Below are 23,169 nucleotides of genomic sequence, written 5' to 3'. Positions count from 1 at the left end.
TTGGCAGTTTCGTTTAAATCAGTTAAATGTGCCAGTGCTGTCCGTTAGCATGCCATTATCACGCCATTATCACACAAGTCTCACTAGATTTTTATTATATGTGATGTCCCTATTGTGCAAACAATTAAGAGAGGAGCTTACAGAACATTAAGCCAAAGTTCAGAATCTTAAAGACTTACTTTCAACCAGTCTGAACATTTCATAGCAGAACCACAGGCGATATAGTATGACAGCCAATATGTGAATACTGTGCCTTAGGCCTATAAATTGGATGTGCAGGGACAACAATCAATGTTATTTACAGACTTGTTTACTTATCTGCTTCCCCCATTAGCCTAATGGAATATGGAGCATAACAAGTAAATTAATAATGATCATCATGATGGTGATAATGATAGCTAGTCTAATTCCATAGCTGGTAGCCTGCTCTGGGGGAATACATTAACATTTAGGTGGTGCTATTAATAGACATGGGCAATTAAAACTTCCTCCACTAGGCTACTCTGTGCTGAAGTTGACACTCACAGAGCTGGGTTGGGGGACGGATGGACGTGTATGTTTCAGATCTCCTAATACGTGTCTAGAGTGCATATTACAGTAAATGAGATGGAACAGTAATTGTATGTGCGAGTCCAGTGCTAAACTGAGAGAACTCTCTCATTTAGATAAAGGTCATGAGTCTAATTGAACAAATAAACAGATAGATCATCAGTCTGTGATGACATAATGGTGATACATGTGTAGTACAGAAAGCATTGGAGAAAGTGTTCCTACAGGACATTTATCAGAAGCTTCATCAAAAGCTATTTAAAAAGCTATATCAACAATTATTTCAAAAGTGACATCTTCAAAAGTTTGTTTGACACGTTTTTCATGCAATTTCACAACCGTTTAGTGTTCATTCCTTTATCAACCTAACAGCTTTTTCACCCACACAAAATAGATAGGCCGTCTTGAAATAAACACTTTTCCCTGCAGTCAGAACTTTAGATGGAGAACACAAATTATATTAGGGAATTCTGAATCTCACAACGATGCTTGGCATAACTCAGGTGTATGGAAAACCTAATCTGATAGTAATCTAACTAACTGTTACAAAAATGATCTTATTTGTAAAAGAATAAGAGATTAGTCAGCAAGGGTCCCTTTGAGGGGATTCTGAGAGGAAAACAGACTGTAGTTAGTTAAAAAACATTTTCTTGAATTTCCATTAGTAAAAATGTTAAATGATCTGTGTTTTGGATTTAAACATATAAATAGAATATAGATATTTATATATTATCTAGGCTACATGCCACTGAAAACTATTTAAGGTAACATTTATGTCACCCACATCATGTCTGGGATGTATCCATACATAACCTGTTTCAATGCCCCCCCCCCCCCCCCCCCCCCCCCCCTCCTATTTACCTAAAGAAAATACCTTTAATCTTTTTACTACAAGGTTCATGAAAAAAACTATAAAATATCGTTTCCAACAGTGCTTTCATCATCAGTACATTGGATCAGCCACTGCTACCAGATTGTTATTTTCAAAGTTGGACGCGTTTGTCTCAATAGCTCACTGACACCGGCTGTCATGAGACATAACAATGGGCAGTGTGTAAAATACATCGTCTTTCTGTATGAATTGAACTGACTTTTATCATTTGTGCATAATTCCACAGAAAGATTATGAATTTGTGCTAGTAGGCTGAAGCTCACTGCGTCGATGTGATTGTACAGGGAGCGGTATGAGGAGGAGAGAGAAGGAAACTCTCGAGTAGCCTACGTGGAGTCAGAATTCCGAGTGCGTCAATTGGACGAGCAGCTTTCCACGGGTTTGAAACGGGCGCACTATTTCTTGGCATTCTATTTTGGATGAAACACATGCACGTAGTAGGCAGGCAACGTGTTAGGAGCCTTTCGGACTTCAAGCCTAGCACTTTGATTTAACGTATCAATTGAACCATGGATGCTACGATTTACCAAATCATCTTTGGGGAGTTTGGGGACCCAAACTGTAGTTTGATGGATGCCTTTCAAGACACTTTCTACGAAAACGCATCGTTCTCTTTGATGGATTTTGACGGTACGATTTGGGGGGATTTTGACACTGTCATCAATGGTTAATGCTTTCCCTTGACGTCTTGGGCAATTAATTATCATTATTTAAACGCCTTTTTGTTTATTTAAAGGTTTGTATTGCAATGCCACAACTGATGAGATTGGAACATGTTGGCCAAGGAGCAACACCGGACGGATGATGGAGAGACCCTGTCCAGAGTACATCAACGGGGTAAAGTACAACACCACAAGTAAGATATTAAACCATTTAATTATTTTTAAAAATGTTTTTCACCGTGTATCTTTACACTGTTAACATTGGCTACATAGGGAGGGGGGGGGGGGGGGGGGGGAGGGTTGTCGCTGTCCATGCGTAATTGGGTGGCAATACTTATTTAGCCGTAATGTTCCGATCATAAATGAAGGGGAAACTGTAAACTGTGCAATCGGAGCCAATCTTCTTATATTGGAAACAGTAATAATATCATATTCAGTTTGCGGGTGGGTTGCTGGAATGGAGCCAAAGACTCAAGTGCCATTTTTAAACTCGAATAAATTATTAATTAATGCAGTGTTTGCAGCCACTTGCTCTGAAATATTAGCTGAAATGTGTTTCTTCAACCAAGATGTGTGACAATACAATACATTTTTATTTGAGCGAGAACCACTGTATTGCAATTAATCGTTTTTAACTATAATGTAAGATCGTTATACACGGAAATCTGAATCAATCCAGTGTGATTTGATCCAGATTTTTTTTTTCGAATATTGAACACTGTAAGCAATTTGTCCAGTTATGTCTGCAAGGGTCATTCTGTTATGACACATGATCATCAATGTCAAAATAAGCCACACTATCTCTCCTGTCTGTTTTGGCCTTGTGTCCTTCCCTGTGCTGTTGGTGGACTCACTCACTCTTCATCACCATACCTAGCCTGCCAATATTCCTTCATCCATCTCCAGATGAATTAGACCACATCGGTGAGCAGCAACACCCTGCTGATTGATAATATAGAGGAACACCTGTGTCACCCAATGCATCATTGTCGGCATCCAGGAAAGTAGTTGATGAGATTATACAATAACAACCTCTGATTAATAAATACTAACAGGTTTCAATATGAAAACAATAGATCACAGATGATGGTTGACCAGCCAACTCTTTTGAGAAATGTTGAAATACAATTAATTGTCCCGGAGATCTTGTGCTAGCTCAGCAATCTAATGCCTAAGCTTTAGCCCAGCAGGTTCACACATGAGACAGAGGTTTGAATCCAGTCGGCCATTTAGCATAAAGCAAAATACAGGGTATTAAACTGATCCAAAGTGAAATGTTTAGCTATTTGTTAGTAATTGGCACTGATATGGAAATTCAATATGTTGGCGATGATAGCGGGATAGGTTGACTGATTTGATCATTCCAGGATACACACAGACAATGATTTTGCCTCTCACATTCACATGTGATTTAACAGAAGCCCTATGTCCACACTACCACTTCGTAACCGTGTTATGGGTTCAAACAAGATTGTGTGAACATTCAAACCCTGTTTGTGTTCAATTATAAAGTGCTTATTAACTGTATATAAACACTCGTTTTAGAACACTGTGTTCAACCATAGGTTTTTCCAAACAATCTAATCATCCCAATCCTTCTCTGGGTAAACTATGAACACAATCTTCCCATGCACTCTCATGTACTGTATCTTGTACCCTAAAAAGCTGGATGTCAAAGCCAGCACTATAATGTTAGCCCAAGTTAAAGGGACAAGACACTGGTTAGCAATGAGACAATTGCTAAAGCAGCTAAATGGAACAACAAAGAAACAAGAGATCAGCTAAAATGACAAATCGATGGTCAGAAACGTCTCAAGTCCGTGGAATAAACTGCCTGTTATTGTTGTAAGTTTGTGCAGTGTTGCTTGCATCATTTGCATTATATCTGCTCAGTGCCAACTGAGTTTCAATACGTCAACATCCAAGGCAGCACATTATTCACTCCCATAGTGTTCACATATAAGGTACTTTAGATAAGCATAATAGGGACATTGCGTTTGTTGAAAGCTTGGTTTCACATGAATGGTTTAAAAAGTAGGAGTTAAGTAGGACAACACATTAATCTGCTGTAAATGGTTTGGAATAATTGTGCTACAAACTGTGCCATAAATATTAAAAAAGTTCCTATTTCAATGTACTTTTATGCTTTGAAAAACAGGCAGTATAATGTAATTCACTCATTTACACCATGTAATGACCTGAACTTTTCAGTAAGGATAATCAACAGATCTTTTGCTCGTCACTGAGATATTATGAATTATGTTTAGTTATGAGGAATATATGTGTGGAATCCCAGTGGTCTGGATAACAAGTGTTTCTTCCACAGTTCCTCAGGGCATATTTAAAAATGTTATGTTCTAAATAGCCGCAAACTCTGCAAAATGTAAAATCCTAGTCAAATTGTACATGAAATCTCTGGTAATATTGAGAGAGTTCATGTCTTAACATTTGTTAGGCTGTTAAAAGCTTCTGGGCAGGGAGAGACGCTGTGTGTAATGATTTAAAAAAAATGATCCTCAGCTTTTCGAATGGTGTCGACTGATAAAACTCTTCAGGAGGGTGGTCACGTGTGCTTGCAAGACAGAGGTCCTGGGTTTGTGCCTCGGTGTCAATTGAATCAGGAGGAAGTGGTACTGGCTACGCAAGCAACGTGACATCCTTTACACCAGCTTCACAGCCTTTAAAGCTGCTATATGTAACTTTTTGGGCGACCCAACCAAATTCACATAGAATTTGAAGTTATATATCTGTCATTCTCATTGAAAGCAAGTCTAAGAAATGGTAGATCTGTTCAATGTGTGCACTATTTCCATGCTTCCCAGTCTTAACCTATTTAATCCCATCAGTCACAATAATGACCGTACAGAACGTTTTCAGTTATAAGGCTCAACATTTTTTACTGAATGATGTATCAATGCATTTCCAGCAAATATTGAATTAATAAAGGGTTTCAATGAAAATATGCAGTGTCACATGTTTAGTGTAAATTGTCACAAGACCAGAGCTGTTTACTTCCTGGTTGCGCCATGAGAAGAGGATGGCTGCATCAAAGCTCCCAAACAAAAGGTTAGTAAAGTATGTTAACATAAAGATAGGACAAATATTTTTGGTACATATCATACTTAAGTTGTCTAGTATTGATATATGCATTTGCAATTACTCAACTTTGTTCAGTGTGGTCATAGAATGAGTAAACATGTTGACGGCAACAATAGTGACCGGCGGAATAACATAGTGCATCTAGGTATACACATACTGATACACATACATAGGTCTTGTTTTACCTAACTTTCTACTCTGTTCTTTCTTTTAGTTTCACTTTGAGTCAAGTTCTGGATATGTCGGATCTAGGTGACTGCCCAGACAAGGCATGCAACATTGCAGTTATCCCTCAAAATGAGAAAGATGCTGTCCTCAGTGATTGTGATAGCAATGGGTCAGATATGGACTATGAGGGGGAGACAGGCCATTAGCCAGCCAGACTGTTGAATGCATATGCTGAACCGAACCTATGCAAACAGATCATGACAGGAACAACGTTATCAGTGATGATGACCTACCCCTTACCACCCCCCTCCATTGTTGATAATGAAGAGCCAAGGGCCTCTACCCGCCAGAGGGTCCAGTCAGAAGAGCCAAGGGCAAAGCTGCAGGTGGTCAAAAATAAAGATCAAGTGTTCAAACAATCGAAGAGGCCTGACACCGTTGTGATTCCAAAACACATAGTATACAGCCCAAATATGCAAAGGTTTGTCATGAAACCACTGAGCCACGGAAGGAGATTTCTAATGGCTGCTACTGTTGAAGATCAGGCAAGATATGACAAAGCTTCTCACTGACCAATCAACACGATGCACCGGTTCCAGAGATGTCATCATTGTGACAAACGCACTACCTATGCATGTGAGAAATGCAAAGCGTCACTGCACATTGAGTGCTTCAAGATATACCATGGACAGTAGAAAAGGAGATAAGAGTGAATGAAAAAGGACTGAAAAATAAAATAAAATAAAAATAGAAAAGTCAGTAAAGGGTGAGAAGCAGTACAACTGACTCTAGGAAGAAAAGTCAACGAAAAAGGGAAAAAGACAATCAAAATGACTGAAATGTTTTTGGAAAAGAAGGTCAATTGATTCAAGACACTGTATGACAGTAGGTCTGACTGATCACAGTTCAAAGTAGTGATGAACAAACTAATCGTGCACTTGGTTCTGAAGCCTACCTCTATGATATATATACTGTATATACTGTATGTGTGTATGTATGTATGCATGTACTGTATGTATGCATGTGTGTATATATATATATATATTATTTTATTTTGTTCAGTGTAGGCCTCTACTTGAATGCATATTCTACAGGCTACCTCTATCCTAAAAGTTACCTTTATGTTCAATGTGAATGAATCACACGACTGCTATACAGTTGTTAGTGAATGTTGCACTGAAATCTCACAATGACAATGTTCCAATAAAGTTACAATATTAATGTTTCAATACATGTTGCACTAAAGTAACAATGCATATTACAATAAAGTAACCATGTTGAAATACGTTGATGGTTGCTCTCAGTATTCATATCGGTGTTGTATAAGGGTTTTTGATATGTAAAATAGTCACACTAGAATGTGATGGGGCATTCTAGTGGCAATGCTGGAGACTGCCAGTGACAGAGTTTTAAATGTGTTAATAACTGGGCTGGGATAAGAATTTTGATGACTGCGTAGGAGAAACATGTTAATTCAGTATACATCACATTATTCCACCAATTGTGACCGACCATAAAACACACTTTTTCACCTACGTTTCCATGAAAATTCCCCAAAATAATGATTGATTATTTCAAAGGGTTAGTAATTTTCTTGTCTGGGAAAAATTAGGGATTAAATGGGTTAAATTTCGTTTTTGCGTACTTTACTTGCAGTTTTATACACCAGCTTCAAACAATACAATATCTTTGGCTATGGAAAAAATATTTCACAGCGTTTTAAGATGGTAAGATGATTCTCTACACTAAACTGATATTAGGTGAACTATTCGAATTTTAGCAACCAGGAAATGGCAGAGCGAATTCGGCATAGTGCACCTTTAAAGACAACAAACTCAAAGACAAGAAATTCAGTATGCTCAACGAATCTTTGCAGTAGGCGTGTAATATTACAGTCCTGCTCTTTAAAATACACTATATATACAAAAGTATGTGGACACCTCTTCAAATTAGTCGATTCTGCTATTTCAGCCACACCAGTTGCTGACAAGTGTATAATAGAGCACACAGCGATGCAATCTCCATAGACAAACATTGGCAGTAGAATGGCCTTACTGAAGAGCTCAGTGTTGAGTGCTGTAGCACGTACAAATCGTCTGTCCTTGGTTGCAACACTCACTACTGAGTTCCACACTGCCTCTGGAAGCAACTTCAGCACAATAACTGTTAATCGGGAGCTTCATGACATGGGTTTCCATGGCCGAGCAGCCGTACACAAGCCTAACACGTTGATCACACGACAGCGTCATTGCGCAAAATGTTACGGAGCATAATCTGGATATGTGCGCAACAAAATTTCAACATTCAACTTCTGCTATCATTTCTATCAAGCCATTTACACATACAGTTTGGCGCATCACACAGAACGCACTGCAACTGCCTCTGCCTCTGCAACGCAATTCTCCAAGGCAAATGCAGTGTTCCATTGGAAATGAATGAATTCCTGGTGTACCAAAATGCAATGACGCTGTCGGTGTGATTGAGGCGTGAGATCACTATGCGCAATGCCAAGCATCGGCTGTAGTGATGTAAATCTCGCCGCCAATGGACTCTGGAGCAGTGGAACGCGTTCTCTGGAGTGATGAATCACGCTTCATCCTCTGGTAGTCTGAAGGATGAATCTGTGTTTGGCAGATGCTAGGAGAACGCTACTTGCCCATATGCATAGTGCCAACTATAAAGTTTGGTGGAGGAGGATTAATAGTGTGGGGCTGTTTTTCATGGTTCGGGCTAGGCCCCTTAGTTTCAGTGACGGGAAATCTTAATGCTACAGCATACAATGACATTCTAGACGGTTCTGTGCTTCCAACTTTGTGGCAACAGTTTGGGGAAGGCCCTTTCCTGTTTCAGCATGACAATGCCCCCATGTACAAAGCGAGGTCCATACAGAAATGGTTTGTAAGGAAGAACTTGACTGGCCTGCACAGAGCCCTGACCTCAACCCCATCGAACACCTTTGAGATGAATTGGAACGCAGACTGTGAGCCAGGCCTAATCGCCCAACATCAGTGCCTGACCTCCTCAATGCTCTTGTGGCTGAATGGAAGCAAGTCCCCACAGTAATGTTCCATCATCTACTGGAAAGCCTTCCCAGAAGAGTGGAGGCTGTTATAGTAGCAAAGGGGGGACAACTCCATATTAATGCCCATGATTTCAAATCAAATTCAAATCAAATTGCATTTGTCACATATTCTGAATACAACAGGTTTACCGTGAAATGCTTACTTGCAAGCCCTTAACCAACAATGCAGTTCAAGAAATAGAGTTAAGAAAAATGTACTAAATAAACTAAAGTAAAAAATAAAATGTAACACAATAGAATAACAATAGCGAGGCTATATACAGGGGGTACCAGTACCGAGTCAATGTGTGGGGGTACAGGTTAGTCAAGGTAATTAGGGGAAGGTAGGGGTAAAGTGACTATGCATTTTGGAATGAGATGTTCAGAGAGCAGGTGTCCACATACTTTTGGTCATTTAGTGTATCTTGAGGGTCCTAGCAATACAGACAGTCAAGCTCAGAGACGATGGGGAACAACATCAGTATGTGTGGATCAATGTATTTCACAGATTCATGTTAAGCGTGCTAGACAGGCCGTTATACTCAGTGAACCCAGCAGGATGTTACAGCACGTGGTCAACTGAGCTGTCATAATGTGGTTATCCTGACCACATGGTGTCATACAATTATGTCATACAGGTGTCATACCTCTTTCCAGTATCCACAACCACTTACTTCTCTGGAGTACACCCTAGAGACTTACATCAGAAGTGTAGCGGAGGGCACACGCAAATCCACCTTTTGCAGAAAAATGTATAAAAAATTAATATAGGGAGCGTTTGTAATGGGTGCGTGTTGGTGGCAGGGAAGTCAGGCGCAGGAGAACGAACTTGGTATAAACGGAGTCGTTTAATAAGTGCTCATAAAACTCCAAAAACCAAAATATACAAAAAATAATAAAAATGGGTACAAAACCTGTCGCAGACCGACACATGACTTGCACAAAACATACAATCAAACAATCTCCGACAAGGACATGAGGGGAAACAGAGGGTTAAATACACAACATGTAATTGATGGGATTGGAACCCGGTGTGAAGGAAGACAAGACAAAACCAACGGAAAATGAAAAATGGATCAGTGATGGCTAGAAGGTCGGTGACGTCGACCGCCGAACACCGCCCGAACAAGGAGAGGGACCGACTTCGGCGGAAGTCGTGACAGCGTTACTTTAATCAACATGAACGGTGGTCAGCATTTACCCACTTTTTTTTTTTTTTACTATTACATCACCGCTTACAACAGTACTTCTAATATGACACACCATTGAACATAAATACCTCTATTTATAATCCATGATAAAGACTTACAATATAGTTATTTTGATATGCCTTACCTATAGACTTTGGATCTGTAAATTTCCACTTTAACATAACTTTTGTGACTGCTAATTTATGCTTCAGTATTTCTGTTATTTCAGGAGAATTTGTCATGCAGATCAAGAACAACTTCCACACTCTTATGTGAATTCACCTTATTAACACACTTCTACAGCTGTATAACCTTAGGTCAAGATTATGTGAAAATTGTATTGTACGTTAAAAAAAAAAATTACGTAAAAGCAACATTTTCTGTGACAGGTAACTCTTTAAACACAAATCTTGCTGTCACGATCGTCTTGATGAGGAAGAGTGGACCAAGGCGCAGCGTGATACGAATACATCTTTTTATTAGTGAAGATGAAACACGAAACAAAACACTTTGACAAACTAACAAAAACAACATACGACCGTGAAGCTACAAACGAAAGTGCACACACAAGCTACTAACGTTAGACATAGACAATTTCCCACAAACACCTAAAGCCTATGGCTGCCTTAAATATGGCTCCCAATCAGAGACAACAATAAACAGCTGTCTCTGATTGAGAACCAAACCAGGCAACCATAGACTTTCCTAAACACCTACACTGAACACAACCCCATACATACTACAAAACCCCCTAAACAATACACACACCCTAAACTAGACAAAACACACAAACATCCCCCATGTCACACCCTGACCTAACTAAACTAATAAAGAAAATCAATATAACTAAGGCCAGGGTGTGACAGTACCCCCCCCCCAAAGGTGCGGACTCTGGCCGCAAAACCTGACACAGAATGGGAGGGTCCGGGTGGGCCTTCCTATGGTGGCGGCTCGGGTGCGGGACGTGGACCCCCCTCCACCATACTCACTACCCGCTTTGGTGGCGCCTCTGGAACGGCGAGTCCCGGACTGAATACCATCCCATAGGGCACCACTGGACGGAGGGGCAGCTCCGGACTGAGGGGCAGCTCCGGACTGAGGGGCAGCTCCGGACTGAGGGGCAGCTCCGGACTGAGGGGCAGCTCCGGACTGAGGGGCAGCTCCGGACTGGCAGACGGCTCTGGCGGATCCTGGCTGGCAGACGGCTCTGGCGGATCCTGGCTGACTGACGGCTCTGGCGGATCCTGGCTGACTGACGGCTCTGCCGGATCCTGGCTGACTGACGGCTCAGGCGGATCCTGGCTGGCTGACGGCTCTGGCGGATCCTGGCTGGCTGGCTCTGGCGGATCCTGGCTGGCTGGCTCTGGCGGATCCTGGCTGACGGCTCTGGTGGATCCTGGCTGGCGGACGGCTCTGGCGGATCCTGGCTGGCGGACGGCTCTGGCGGATCCTGGCTGGCGGACGGCTCTGGCGGATCCTGGCTGGCGGACGGCTCTGGCGGATCCTGGCTGGCGGACGGCTCTGGCTGGTCATGGCTGGCGGACGGCTCTGGCTGGTCATGGCTGGCTGACGGCTCTGGCTGGTCATGGCTGACTGACGGCTCTGGCGGATCCTGGCTGACTGACGGCTCTGGCGGATCCTGGCTGGCTGGCTCTGGCGGATCCTGGCTGGCTGGCTCTGGCGGATCCTGACTGACGGCTCTGGCGGATCCTGGCTGGCTGGCTCTGGCGGATCCTGGCTGGCGGACGGCTCTGGCGGATCCTGGCTGGCGGACGGCTCTGAAGGATCCTGTCTGGCGGACGGCTCTGGCTGGTCCTGTCTGGCGGACGGCTCTGGCTGTTCATGGCTGGCTGACGGCTCTGGCTGGTCATGGCTGGCTGACGGCTCTGGCTGGTCATGGCTGGCTGACGGCTCTGGCTGGTCATGGCTGGCTGACGGCTCTGGCTGGTCATGGCTGGCGGACGGCTCTGGCTGGTCATGGCTGGCGGACGGCTCTGGCTGGTCATGGCTGGCGGACGGCTCTGGCTGGTCATGGCTGGCGGACGGCTCTGGTTGGTCATGGCTGGCGGACGGCTCTGGCTGGTCATGGCTGGCGGACGGCTCTGGCTGGTCATGGCTGGCGGACGGCTCTGGCTGGTCATGGCTGGCGGACGGCTCTGGCTGGTCATGGCTGGCGGACGGCTCTGGCTGATCCTGTCTGGCGGACGGCTCTGGCTGATCCTGTCTGGCGGACGGCTCTGGCTGATCCTGTCTGGCGGACGGCTCTGGCTGATCCTGTCTGGCGGACGGCTCTGGCTGATCCTGTCTGGCGGACGGCTCTGGCTGATCCTGTCTGGCGGACGGCTCTGGCGGCTCGGGACAGACGGGCAGCTCTGACGGCTCGGGACAGACGGGCAGCTCTGACGGCTCGGGACAGACGGGCAGCTCTGACGGCTCGGGACAGACGGGCAGCTCTGACGGCTCGGGACAGACGGGCAGCTCTGACGGCTCGGGACAGACGGGCAGCTCTGACGGCTCGGGACAGACGGGCAGCTCTGACGGCTCTGGTCAGACGGGCAGCTCTGACGGCTCTGGGCAGACGGACAGTGCAGGCGGCACTGGGCAGACGGCAGACTCTGGCCGGCTGAGGCGCACAGTAGGCCTGGTGCATGGTACCGGAACTGGAGGTACCGGGCTGAGGACACGCACCTCAAGGCTAGTGCGGGGAGAAGGAACAGGGCATACTGGACCCTGGAGACGCACATTAGGCCTAGTGCGTGGTGCCGGAACTGGTGGTACCGGGCTGGGGACACGCACCTCAAGGCTAGTGCGGGGAGCAGCAACAGGATGCACAGGACTCTGGAGACGCACAGGAGGCTTGGTGCGTGGTGCCGGAACTGGTGGTACCGGGCTGGAGACACGCACCTTAGGGCGAGTGCGTGGAGGAGGAACCGGGCTCTGGAGACACACTGGAAGCCTGGTGCGTGGTGTTGGCACTGGTGGTACTGGGCTGGGGCGGGGAGGTGGCGCCGGATATACCGGACCATGCAGGCGTACTGGCTCCCTTGAGCACTGAGCCTGCCCAACCTTACCTGGTTGTATGCTCCCCGTCGCCCGACCAATGCGGGGAGGTGCAATAACCCGCACTGGGCTGTGTAGGCGAACCGGGGACACCATGCGTAAGGCTGGTGCCATGTATGCCGGCCCGAGGAGACGCACTGGAGACCAGACGCGTTGAGCCGGCTTCATGGCACCTGGCTCAATGCCCAATCTAGCCCTGCCAGTGCGGGGAGGTGGAATAACCCGCACCGGGCTATGCACACGTACAGGAGACACCATGCGCTCTACCGCATAACACGGTGTCTGCCCGTACTCTCGCACTCCATGGTAAGCATAGGGAGTTGGCGCAGGTCTCCTACCTGACTTCGCCACACTCCCTTGTAGCCTCCCCCCCAAGAAATGTTTGGGTTTTACTCACGGGCTTCCAGCCTTGCTTCCGTGCTGCCTCCTCATATCGCCTCCTCTCGGCTTTAGCTGCCTCCAGCTCTTCACGAGGGAGGCGATATTCTCCTGGTTGTGCCCAAGGTCCCTTACCATCCAGTATCTCCTCCCAAGTCCAAGAATCCTGTATGCGCTGCTCCTGTTGCTGCTTATCACACTGCTTGGTCCTGGGTTGGTGGGAAATTCTGTCACAATCGTCTTGATGAGGAAGAGTGGACCAAGGCGCAGCGTGATACGAATACATCTTTTTATTAGTGAAGATGAAACACGAAACGAAACACTTTGACAAACTAACAAAAACAACATACGACCGTGAAGCTACAAACGAAAGTGCACACACAAGCTACTAACGTTAGACATAGACAATTTCCCACAAACACCTAAAGCCTATGGCTGCCTTAAATATGGCTCCCAATCAGAGACAACAATAAACAGCTGTCTCTGATTGAGAACCAAACCAGGCAACCATAGACTTTCCTAAACACCTACACTGAACACAACCCCATACATACTACAAAACCCCCTAAACAATACACACACCCTAAACTAGACAAAACACACAAACATCCCCCATGTCACACCCTGACCTAACTAAACTAATAAAGAAAATCAATATAACTAAGGCCAGGGTGTGACTCTTGCCTACAGATGTAGGATCTTAATTTGATCACCCTGTTGCAGGAGAACTTTCTTGCAATGTAGGATATTTAAAAGGTGTAGTGTTTTCTAGGTTTAAATATGCTTCTGAAAATTGTAATTTCCACTGACTTGATTTTCCCTTACAAAAAATCGAATCAACCTCTACAAAAATGTCCATTAATTACAATCCACTTAATAATTTACTTTTCCTGTTGCTACAGGATAATTTTCCTGCTGTAGCAAACTGTCTCAAATTAAGATCCTACATCTGTATGAACGTCATAATGATTTCTATTCACTGAATGATTGTCTCCTTGGGATTACAGTACAATGAACAATATTGGACATGCAGTTGTAGGCCTGCATATTAGAATAAGGGTTCAAATTCAGGTCACTGAATTGTTACTGGGAGGGTTGAAGATACTGTATGCCTGGACTCATAATAGACTCAGTATTTTGACTTTGCGGTTCTAAAGATACCACTGTGACTGTCAAGTCTCTCAAGTTTCACCTAGTTGGCCGACAGTGCACTAAAATGAACAGTTTAGTGGGCCACATGCCAGGGTTACATTAGTTGGTTTTGGAAACAATTGAAAATAAATCAGAGGTTTCACCCGGCACTAGACCCTCTCAGATAGGGTGCCGTACAGTAAATGGATTATTTCCTTTCCTTTCAAAACGTCTAAATGTTAATGTCAACGGAGTGGCTCTTTAAGAGGTTTATACATTTTTAAACCCCCTTGGTGTGCCTTTTTTTGTGAGTGTTCATCTGATTCCATGGTTTATTTAAAACATGCTTTACCAGGCTGTTTGGAAGGAGGTCCATCATTGTCTGTCCCTTCCCTGTCATAACTGTGTCATTCAATAACTGGCCAGCCTCTAGGTCACTGGATCTTCCCAAGACCTCTAGAGAGACAAATACTGTATATTAACACTTTGGTGTCACAATTGTGTGACCTCCCTCAGGAGCCTCATCTAATTTCAAGCCACTTCTCTGTTGCCTCAAGTGCTCGTCCAATTCAGTTAAATCAAAATTGGAGTGTGTAACTCTGATTAGTCAGACTGAATAATTGTTCCTTTCCACTGTCAACCCATCATTCTGCATGACCCTGTGTCTAGTAAAGCAACGAGTCTGGCTTATAGGGTTTATAGTTTTATAGCTTCTTAAAGAGCAAATCCAATATCACACCAATCAAGTGCTACTGATTGCTTCAACTGCTGGCAATTAAGAGTCAGCTGGAACAAAGCGCTGACACCTGCCTGCCCCGCAGGTCTAGAGAGAACAACACATTTTTTTGCAGTATTGTGGGGATAGCACTTGTCACTTCCACTAAATCAGAGAGAAACAAAACAGAGTCCCACCACAGGGATTAGCCGTGGCTTGACGATCCAACGGAAAGCAAGCTGGAGCAGCGGAAAGCAAGCTGGTCTTTAACATACTAAATAGTTGGTGATATTACAATAATAGAATGTCAAAATGCAAGCTTTTTCACGTAATGATATTATCACAAACCGTAGATGACAATTGTGATTCGATACTGCAATTTCATTCCGTTTTGATGGTCCAAACAATTTTGCTCAGTCATGAAAATAAAAGTTCTGAAAACATGTTTCCTTGCCATTTGAAAAGAAAAAGGAGAACAGAGTTTTGGCGCAGGTACAGATAACTTGCGCTACCTAATTTATAACTACCTACAAAAAAACGTTTTTGGGTCTGAAGGGCTCTACATAGTCTACGCAAATGGAGCCGACGGAGGTTCATTTGCGTCAGGTAAAAAAAAATCACCCTCACAAATGTACGTAGAACTACATAGAGAGCGACACAAACAGACCTCTGTCGGCTCTGTTTGCGTAGACAGTGTGGAAACCTTTAGAATCGATACCTGCTGTCAACATATAGATATAAAAATTGGCTAAAATAATATTACGATACTCTGCTGTAATGATGTATTTTTAATTTTTAATAATATCCTGGTATGCCAAATATTCAAGTCAATTACGATAATAATTTGTATCATTTGGTAGATCACCAATGGACACTTGTGTCCTCATGAAACTGATTGGAATTCGGGAAGTGCAATCGGAAAGTATTCAGACTACTTGACTTTTTTCACATTTTGTTATGTTACAGTCTTATTCTAAAATGTATCAAATAGATTTTTTTCCCTCATCAATACCCCACAATGACAAAGCAAAAACAGGTCTTTAGACATCTTTGCAAATTTTTGCAAATGTAAAAAAACGGAAATATCACATTTACATAAGTATTCAGACCCTTCACTCAGTACTTTGTTGAAACACCTTTGGCAGTGATACAGCCTAGAGTCTTCTTGGGTATGATGCTACAAGCTTGGCACACCTGTATTTGGGGAGTTTCTCCCATTCTTCTCTGCAGATCCTCTCAAGCTCTGTCAGGTTGGATGGGGAGCATCACTGCTCAGCTATTTACATGTCTCTCCAGAGATGTTCGATCGGGTTCAAGTCCGGGCTCTGGCTGGGCCACTCAAGGACATTCAGAGACTTATCCCAAAGCCACTCCTGCATTGTCTTGGCTGTGTGCTTAGTGTTGTTGTCCTGTTAGAAAGTGAACCTTCGCCCCTGTCTGAGGTCCTAAGCGTTCTGGAGCAGGTTTTCACCAAGGATCTCTCTGTACTTTGCTCCGTACTTTGCTCCATTCACTGTACTTTGCTCCGTACTTTGCTCCATTCACTGTACTTTGCTCAACAATGCTCCTTATAGGACACATTACCACACTCTATACTCCTCTGTAAACTGGTCATCTCTGTATACCCGTCTCAAGACCAATTGGTTGATGCTTATTTATAAAACCCTCTTAGTCCTCACTCCCCTCTATCTGAGATACCTACTGCAGCCCTCATCCTCCACATACAACACCTGTTCTGCCAGTCACATTCTGTTAAAGGTCCCCAAAGCACACACATCCCTGGGTTGCTCCTCTTTTCAGTTCACTGCAGCTAGCGACTGGACCAAACTGCAAAAAACACTCAAACTGGACAGGTTTTTCTCCATCTCTTCATTCAAAGATGGACACTCTTACTGACAGTTGTGGCTGCTTCTCGTGATGTATAGTTGTATCTACCTTCTTGCCCTTTGTGCTGTTGTCTGTGCCCAATAATGTTTGTATCATGATTTGTGCTGCTACCATGTTGTTGTCATGTTGTGTTGCTACCATGCTGTGTTGTCATGTGTTGCTGCCATGCTATGTTGTTGTCTTAGGTCTCTCTTTATGTAGCATTGTGGTGTCTCACTTGTCGTGATGTGTGTTTTGTCATATATATATATATTTTATCCCAGCCCCCATTTATCCCAGCCCCCATTTATCCCAGCCCCCCGCAGGAGGCCTTTTGCCTTTTGGTAGGTCGTCATTGTAAATAAGAATTTGATCTTAACTGACTTGCTTAGTTAAATTACATTAAAAACAGTATGCACCTGAGCTCAATTTCGAATCTCATAGTAAAGGGTCTGAATATTTAAATAATGAATCCGGTTTTTATCTTTAATACATTTTCAAAATTTCTGCAAACCTGTTTTCACTTTGTGTAGATTGATGAGCATAAGGCTGTAACGTAACAAGATGTGGAAAAAGTCAAGGGGTCTGAATACTTTCCGAATGCACTGTATATAGTCTGCCATGCATTATAATTTGAATGAATGTGAATTCATGTAAACCCAATGCTGTGACACTGAACCATTATACCTCTTATGTACCAAAAAGGCATTTCTCACTTGGGTGGCTGAGTAATCTTTTACCACTTGAACAAATTAGTTACTTTAATTTGACACTTAATGTGACAGCACTTAAATGAACATTACTCCTCACTCTCTCTCTCTCTCTCTCTCTCTCTCTCTCTCTCTCTCTCTCTCTCTCTCTCTCTCTCTCTCTCTCTCTCTCTCTCTCTCTCTCTCTCTCTCTCTCTCTCTCTCTCTCTCTCTCTCTCTCTCTCTCTCTCTCTCTCTCTCTCTCTCTCTCTCTCTCTCTCTCTCTCTCTCTCTCTCTCTCTCTCTCTCTCTCTCTCTCTCTCTCTCTCCCTCTCTCCCTCCCTCCCTCCCTCCACTTGTCAGTGAATAAATCCTGGTCAGGATGTTTTGTGAACACTTCACTGGCTTCATTGGAGACACATTTGGCCTTAAGGGATTGGCTGTCTAATCAGCACCAGGCTCCCCATACTGAATACTGAACACTGCCACAGTTTCACTTTAACAGTTTCACTTTAACAGTAAACACAGATTTTTAAACAATGCCACATTCTCCCTGTACACTGCCAGTCACCCTCCACTTCAACACTGGACACTGACATGGTGAGTGCTGACTATTCTCCATATAGAATCAGGACTCCAGACGCTCGTGAGATTTACATCCTCCTTCAGTACTCAGCAAACATGAAGATCTCCCAAATAATATTATTACTCCTGGAGGAAGGAACTGTCATATTACACAGTACCAGTCAAAAGTTTGCACACCCCTACTCATTCAAGCGTTTTTCTTAATTTTTACTATTTTCTACATTGTCTTAGGATGATGTGGGGATAATGTTGATCATGCCGGCTATTGGTGTCTTTAAAACAATCTGTTGTCTGCCTGTTTCCTTGAATTAGAGGTTGCAACAAAATCAACTATTGTTTAGTTTGGGTAGAATTCAGTAACATATGTAGGCCCTATCCAGAAAAATAATCCCTAACCCCTAGAGACCCTCGACAGTTTTGGATATCTGAGAGGATTTGATAGGTTTGAGCAATAAGCTAATAGCTCCACCTTGCCCTCTGATAGGCTATAGGGGCAGTTTTTGCATAGGGCCCTCAGTGTTTTCAGTACACATGGCAGAAAGAGACTACCCTACTGTCCTCATAACAGCTGGTGTCACTTATTTTCTTTTCTAAATCTACTGGTGAGTAGAGTAATGCCAACATAATTATTGTTTAAAGGGACATGTGCCATCTCCATTCTCCAAATCGATCTGACAGGGTTTATCTTGATAAGTTCAACCGTACAGTACAGGACAATTAAATTAAGTTTAGTATGAGGATTTGGCCTCCTTTTCTGCATTGTTCTCAAAGGGCATTTCAATCTTATTAATTAAATTAAATATTATACTGTCAGGTAATGTTTTCAAACAATTGTGTTTCACATTATTGAATTTTGACCTTCTGTGCCTTCCAGCTTTCCATGTCTTTGACTACTGTCTTAGATGTATGTGAAAGTGTGGAGGCTTCTCTGAGACTGCTGCTCTCGGACTCTGAGGCTTCAATGGATCCTGGTGATACTTTGAGAACATGATTTATTCAGTTCATTAACAACTTGTTCAAAATAAAATAATCCACCACTGATTCAAATTGCTCTCGGAGTATAAATGAAAGAATTCCGACAAAGAGACTACACAAATAATAAGTTCATTATTTACAAAGAGAATTTGGGGGGGGGGGGGGGGGAGCAAGCAGGTATTTCTCAAGTGAATGCTCTGGTGAATAGATGGCTCGGAATCTTAGCAACTATAGGTGCAAAAGTGAGAAAATTATTTGAAGATAATTGAATTTCGAAAGTTATGGTAGAAGCTGTTTATTTCTGTTGTAACTGTTGTTAACTTGGAACATCTCAGGTTTTGAATGGTAGCTTGAGGCCTGGTGAACCTTCTAAAAAGTCTGGCCCAGATACGGACATAATCTCAGCTGTAGCCAACCCTTGTTTGCTTCCTCGAGGTGGAAGCTTTAGGCAACGCAGATCATGACGTTTGAATCCTTGTCCAAGTGTACTAATCTTTTTTAATATGCTTTGGGAGCATGAAGGGGAAGCTTCAAAGACACAGCTGTGAATTAAGAAAAGCGTTTTCCCCAACACCCTTCTCCAGGCTCTCACGGATTGTCCCTTTTAGTGGCCGTCGCACAAAACAGGCTTTTTTTAATGGCCATTTGTGAAAAGAAGTTGTTGTTTTTGGAATAATTAAATTTGATTTCCTAAATCGACAGTATGGTTGAAAGTACACTACATGACCAAAAGTATGTGGACATCTGCTCATCGAAGATCTCATTCCAAAATCATGGGCATTAATATGGAGTTGGTCCCCTATACTTTTCTGGGAATGCTTTCCACTAGATGTTGGAACATTGCTGCGGGGACTTGCTTCCATTCAGCCACAAGAGCATTAGTGAGGTCAGGCACTGATGTTGGGCGATTAGGCCTGGCTCGCAGTTGGTGTTCCAATTCATCCCAAATGTGTTTGATGGGGTTGATGTCAGGGCTCTGTGCAGGCCAGTCAAGTTCTTCCACACCGATCTCGTCAAACCATTTCTGGAGGGACCTCGCTTTGTGCACAGTAGCATTGCCATGCTGAAACAGGAAAGAGCCTTCCCCAAACTGTTGCCACAAAGTTAGAAGCACAGAATCGTCTAGAATGTCTTTGTATGCTGTGAGCTTGTGTGGCCTACCACTTTTCGGCTGAGCCGTTGTTGCTCCTAGACCTTCCCACTTCACAATAGCAGCACTTTCTATGGCAGCTCTAGCATGATGAACTGACTTGTTGGAAAGGTGGCATCCTATGACGGTTGAAAGTTGAAAGTCACTTCAGTAAGGCCATTCTACTGCCAATGTTTGTCAATGGAGATTGCATGGCTGTGTGCTCGATTTTATAAACCTGTCAGCAACGTGTATGGCTGGAAATAGCCGAATCCACTAATTTGAAGGGGTGTCCACATACTTTTGTATATCGAGTATGTCTATTGTGGTGTTGTCTGCTGGAGGTTGAGTTTCAAATGGACAATTACATGACATGGGATTTCTAACACCTTCCCAGAAATTAGTAATTTAGCCAAATTTGTACCTCTTTCTCATGGATATCACAGCACAAACATCACAGATTCAGACATTTCTATTTCTCTAGACCAGTGGTTCCCAAACTTTTTATAGTCCCGTACTCCCTCTAGCACCAGGGTCAGCGCACTCTCAATTGTTTTTTCCCCCATCATTGTAAGCCTGCAACACACAAACTATACGATACATTTATTAAACATAAGCATGAGTGTTTTTGTCACAACCCGGCTTGTGGGAAGTGACAAAGAGCTCTTATAGGACCAGGGCACAAATAGTAATAATAATCAATAATTTTGCTTTTTATTTAACCATCTTACATATAAAACCTTATTCTTTCATTGAAAATTGGGAATAACTCACCACAGGTTAATGAGAAGGGTGTGCTTGAAAGGATGCACATAAATAACTCTGCAATGTTGGGTTGCATTGTAGAGAGTCTCAGTCTTAAATCATTTTCCACGCACAGTCTGTGCCTGTATTTAGTTTTCATGCTAGTGAGGATCGAGAATCCACTCTCACATACGTACTGTAAGTACGTGGTTGCAAAGGGCATCAGTGTCTTAACAGCACGATTTGCCAAGGCAGGATACTCTGAGCGCAGCCCAATCCAGAAATCTGGCAGTGGCTTCTGATTAAATTCGATTTTCACAGAAACGCTTGTTGCAATTTCGATGAGGCTCTCTTGTTCAGATATCGGTAAGTGGACTGGAGGCAGGGCATGAAAGGGATAACGAATCCAGTTGTTTGTGTCATCCGTTTTGGGAAAGTACCTGCGTAATTGCACACCCAACTCACTCAGGTGCTTTGCTATATCACATTTGACATTGTCTGTAAGCTTGAGTTCATTTGCTCACAAAAAATCATACAATGTTGAAAAGACCTGTGTGTTGTCCTTGTTAATGCAGACAGAGAAGAGCTCCAACTTCTTAACCATAGCCTCAGTTTTGTCCCACCCATTGAATATAGTTGCGGAGAGTCCCTGTAATCCTAGATTCAGATCATTCAGGCGAGAAAAAACATCACCCAGATAGGCCAGTCGTGTGAGAAACTCGTCATCATGCAAGCGGTCAGACAAGTGAAAATTATGGTCAGTAAAGAAAACTTTAAGCTCGTCTCTCAATTAAAAAAAATGTGTCAATACTTTGCCCCTTGATAACCAGCGCACTTCTGTATGTTGTAAAAGCGTTCCATGTTCGCTGCCCATATCATTGCATAGTGCAGAAAATACACGAGAGTTCAGGGGCCTTGCTTTAACAAAGTTAACCATTTTCACTGTAGTGTCCAAAACATCTTTCAAGCTGTCAGGCATTCCTTTGGCAATAAGAGCCTCCCGGTGGATGCTGCAGTGTACCCAAGTGGCGTCAGGAGCAACTGCTTGCACTTGCGTTACCACTCCACTATGTCTCCCTGTCATGGCTTTTGCGCCATCAGTAACAATGTATACAATATACATTGTAATAAAGAATAAATAATAGTAATAATAATAATAATAACAAAATGTTAATATTCAATAGTAAGAATATAATAAATATAAAATGCTAAACATGGAAAATAAAATTATAACTAACTTATAACTGTCATCCTCATCATTACATCAGTACTACAACTACCATCATCATTACTACTACTACTACCACCACCATCATTAAACTGCTATCATTACCCCTACTACCTGTACCACTACTATTTGGAATAATAATCACAACAACAATAATAATAATAGTAGTAACTACAATAGTAATAACAATAATACCACTAATAGTAATAACAATAATACCAATAATAACTAAATGACTGTTTACTATGCAGATGTTATTATTCAGTGTCCCTCAGGCTATGGCAGGCAAATACATATTTGGCTGCAAGAGGAACCATTACTCCTTCGCCCATAAGTATTTTTTGTTTGTCCTCTGGGTTTAATAAGTTAACATTTGGAATAAATGTAGTAATTCCTGTGAATAATGAATCTCTTGTGAGGAATATGTATCACAGTAAAGGAGAAAGTGCATCTCTGTTTCTACCTCCCATGTTGTGCAGTGACCACATACACACTCCTCTTTGGGTAGCCATGTCTTTTTATGTCTGCTGATTTCTGTTGCCTATTAGTGGTCACTCAGCCTGTTCTTGGTAAGGATCTGCTTCGTATCTCTGACAGAGTAGAGATAACCAGCAAATTCATATTCTCTGTTTAGGGCCGGATAGCAATTTAGTCGGCTTTGGGATTTTGTTTCATTTTTACAATGTTGTAAATATGAGTCCTTTGATTGTTTCATGATTTTGTTTATTTTAATTATTTATTTTGAAGCAGTGCTGGTGCAGCTTGGTTGGTTAGGTCCAACACCAGCTGACTGAGAGGGCTCGTTTCTGGGCTCAGTTTATTGAGTAGCCTCCAAACCTAACTTCCGTAAAGAGCTATTGGTAGTATTACTCTGTCAAATATTTTGGTCCAAATTCTAATTGGGATGTTGATTTTGAATAATTTCATTGTTATTGCACACAATGCTCTGCAAGCTTCTTTGAGTGCATTCACTACCATATTAAAGTTTCCCGATGCAGATATGGTCAGACCTGTCACGTTCTGACCATAGTTCTTGTGTGTTTTGCTT

The 23,169-nt window shown here is 43.0% G+C and overlaps 1 protein-coding gene across 1 annotated transcript in view; it reads left to right on the top strand.

Annotated features, from left to right (window-relative positions):
* Nucleotides 1-1,950: 1,950 nt before the first annotated feature.
* The window catches only part of LOC120055597 (corticotropin-releasing factor receptor 2-like), a 64,156-nt gene continuing 42,937 nt past the window's right edge, over nt 1,951-23,169 (top strand). Inside the window, exons 1-2 of the mRNA XM_039003478.1 lie at nt 1,951-2,071; nt 2,178-2,297. Of these exons, the coding sequence (XP_038859406.1) occupies nt 1,951-2,071; nt 2,178-2,297 (241 nt within the window). The remainder of the gene's footprint in view (nt 2,072-2,177; nt 2,298-23,169) is intronic.

Source organism: Salvelinus namaycush, chromosome 11 (genome assembly GCF_016432855.1).
Source record: "Salvelinus namaycush isolate Seneca chromosome 11, SaNama_1.0, whole genome shotgun sequence".
Lineage (NCBI taxonomy): Eukaryota > Metazoa > Chordata > Actinopteri > Salmoniformes > Salmonidae > Salvelinus > Salvelinus namaycush.
This window is presented reverse-complemented; position numbering and strand designations above follow the sequence as displayed.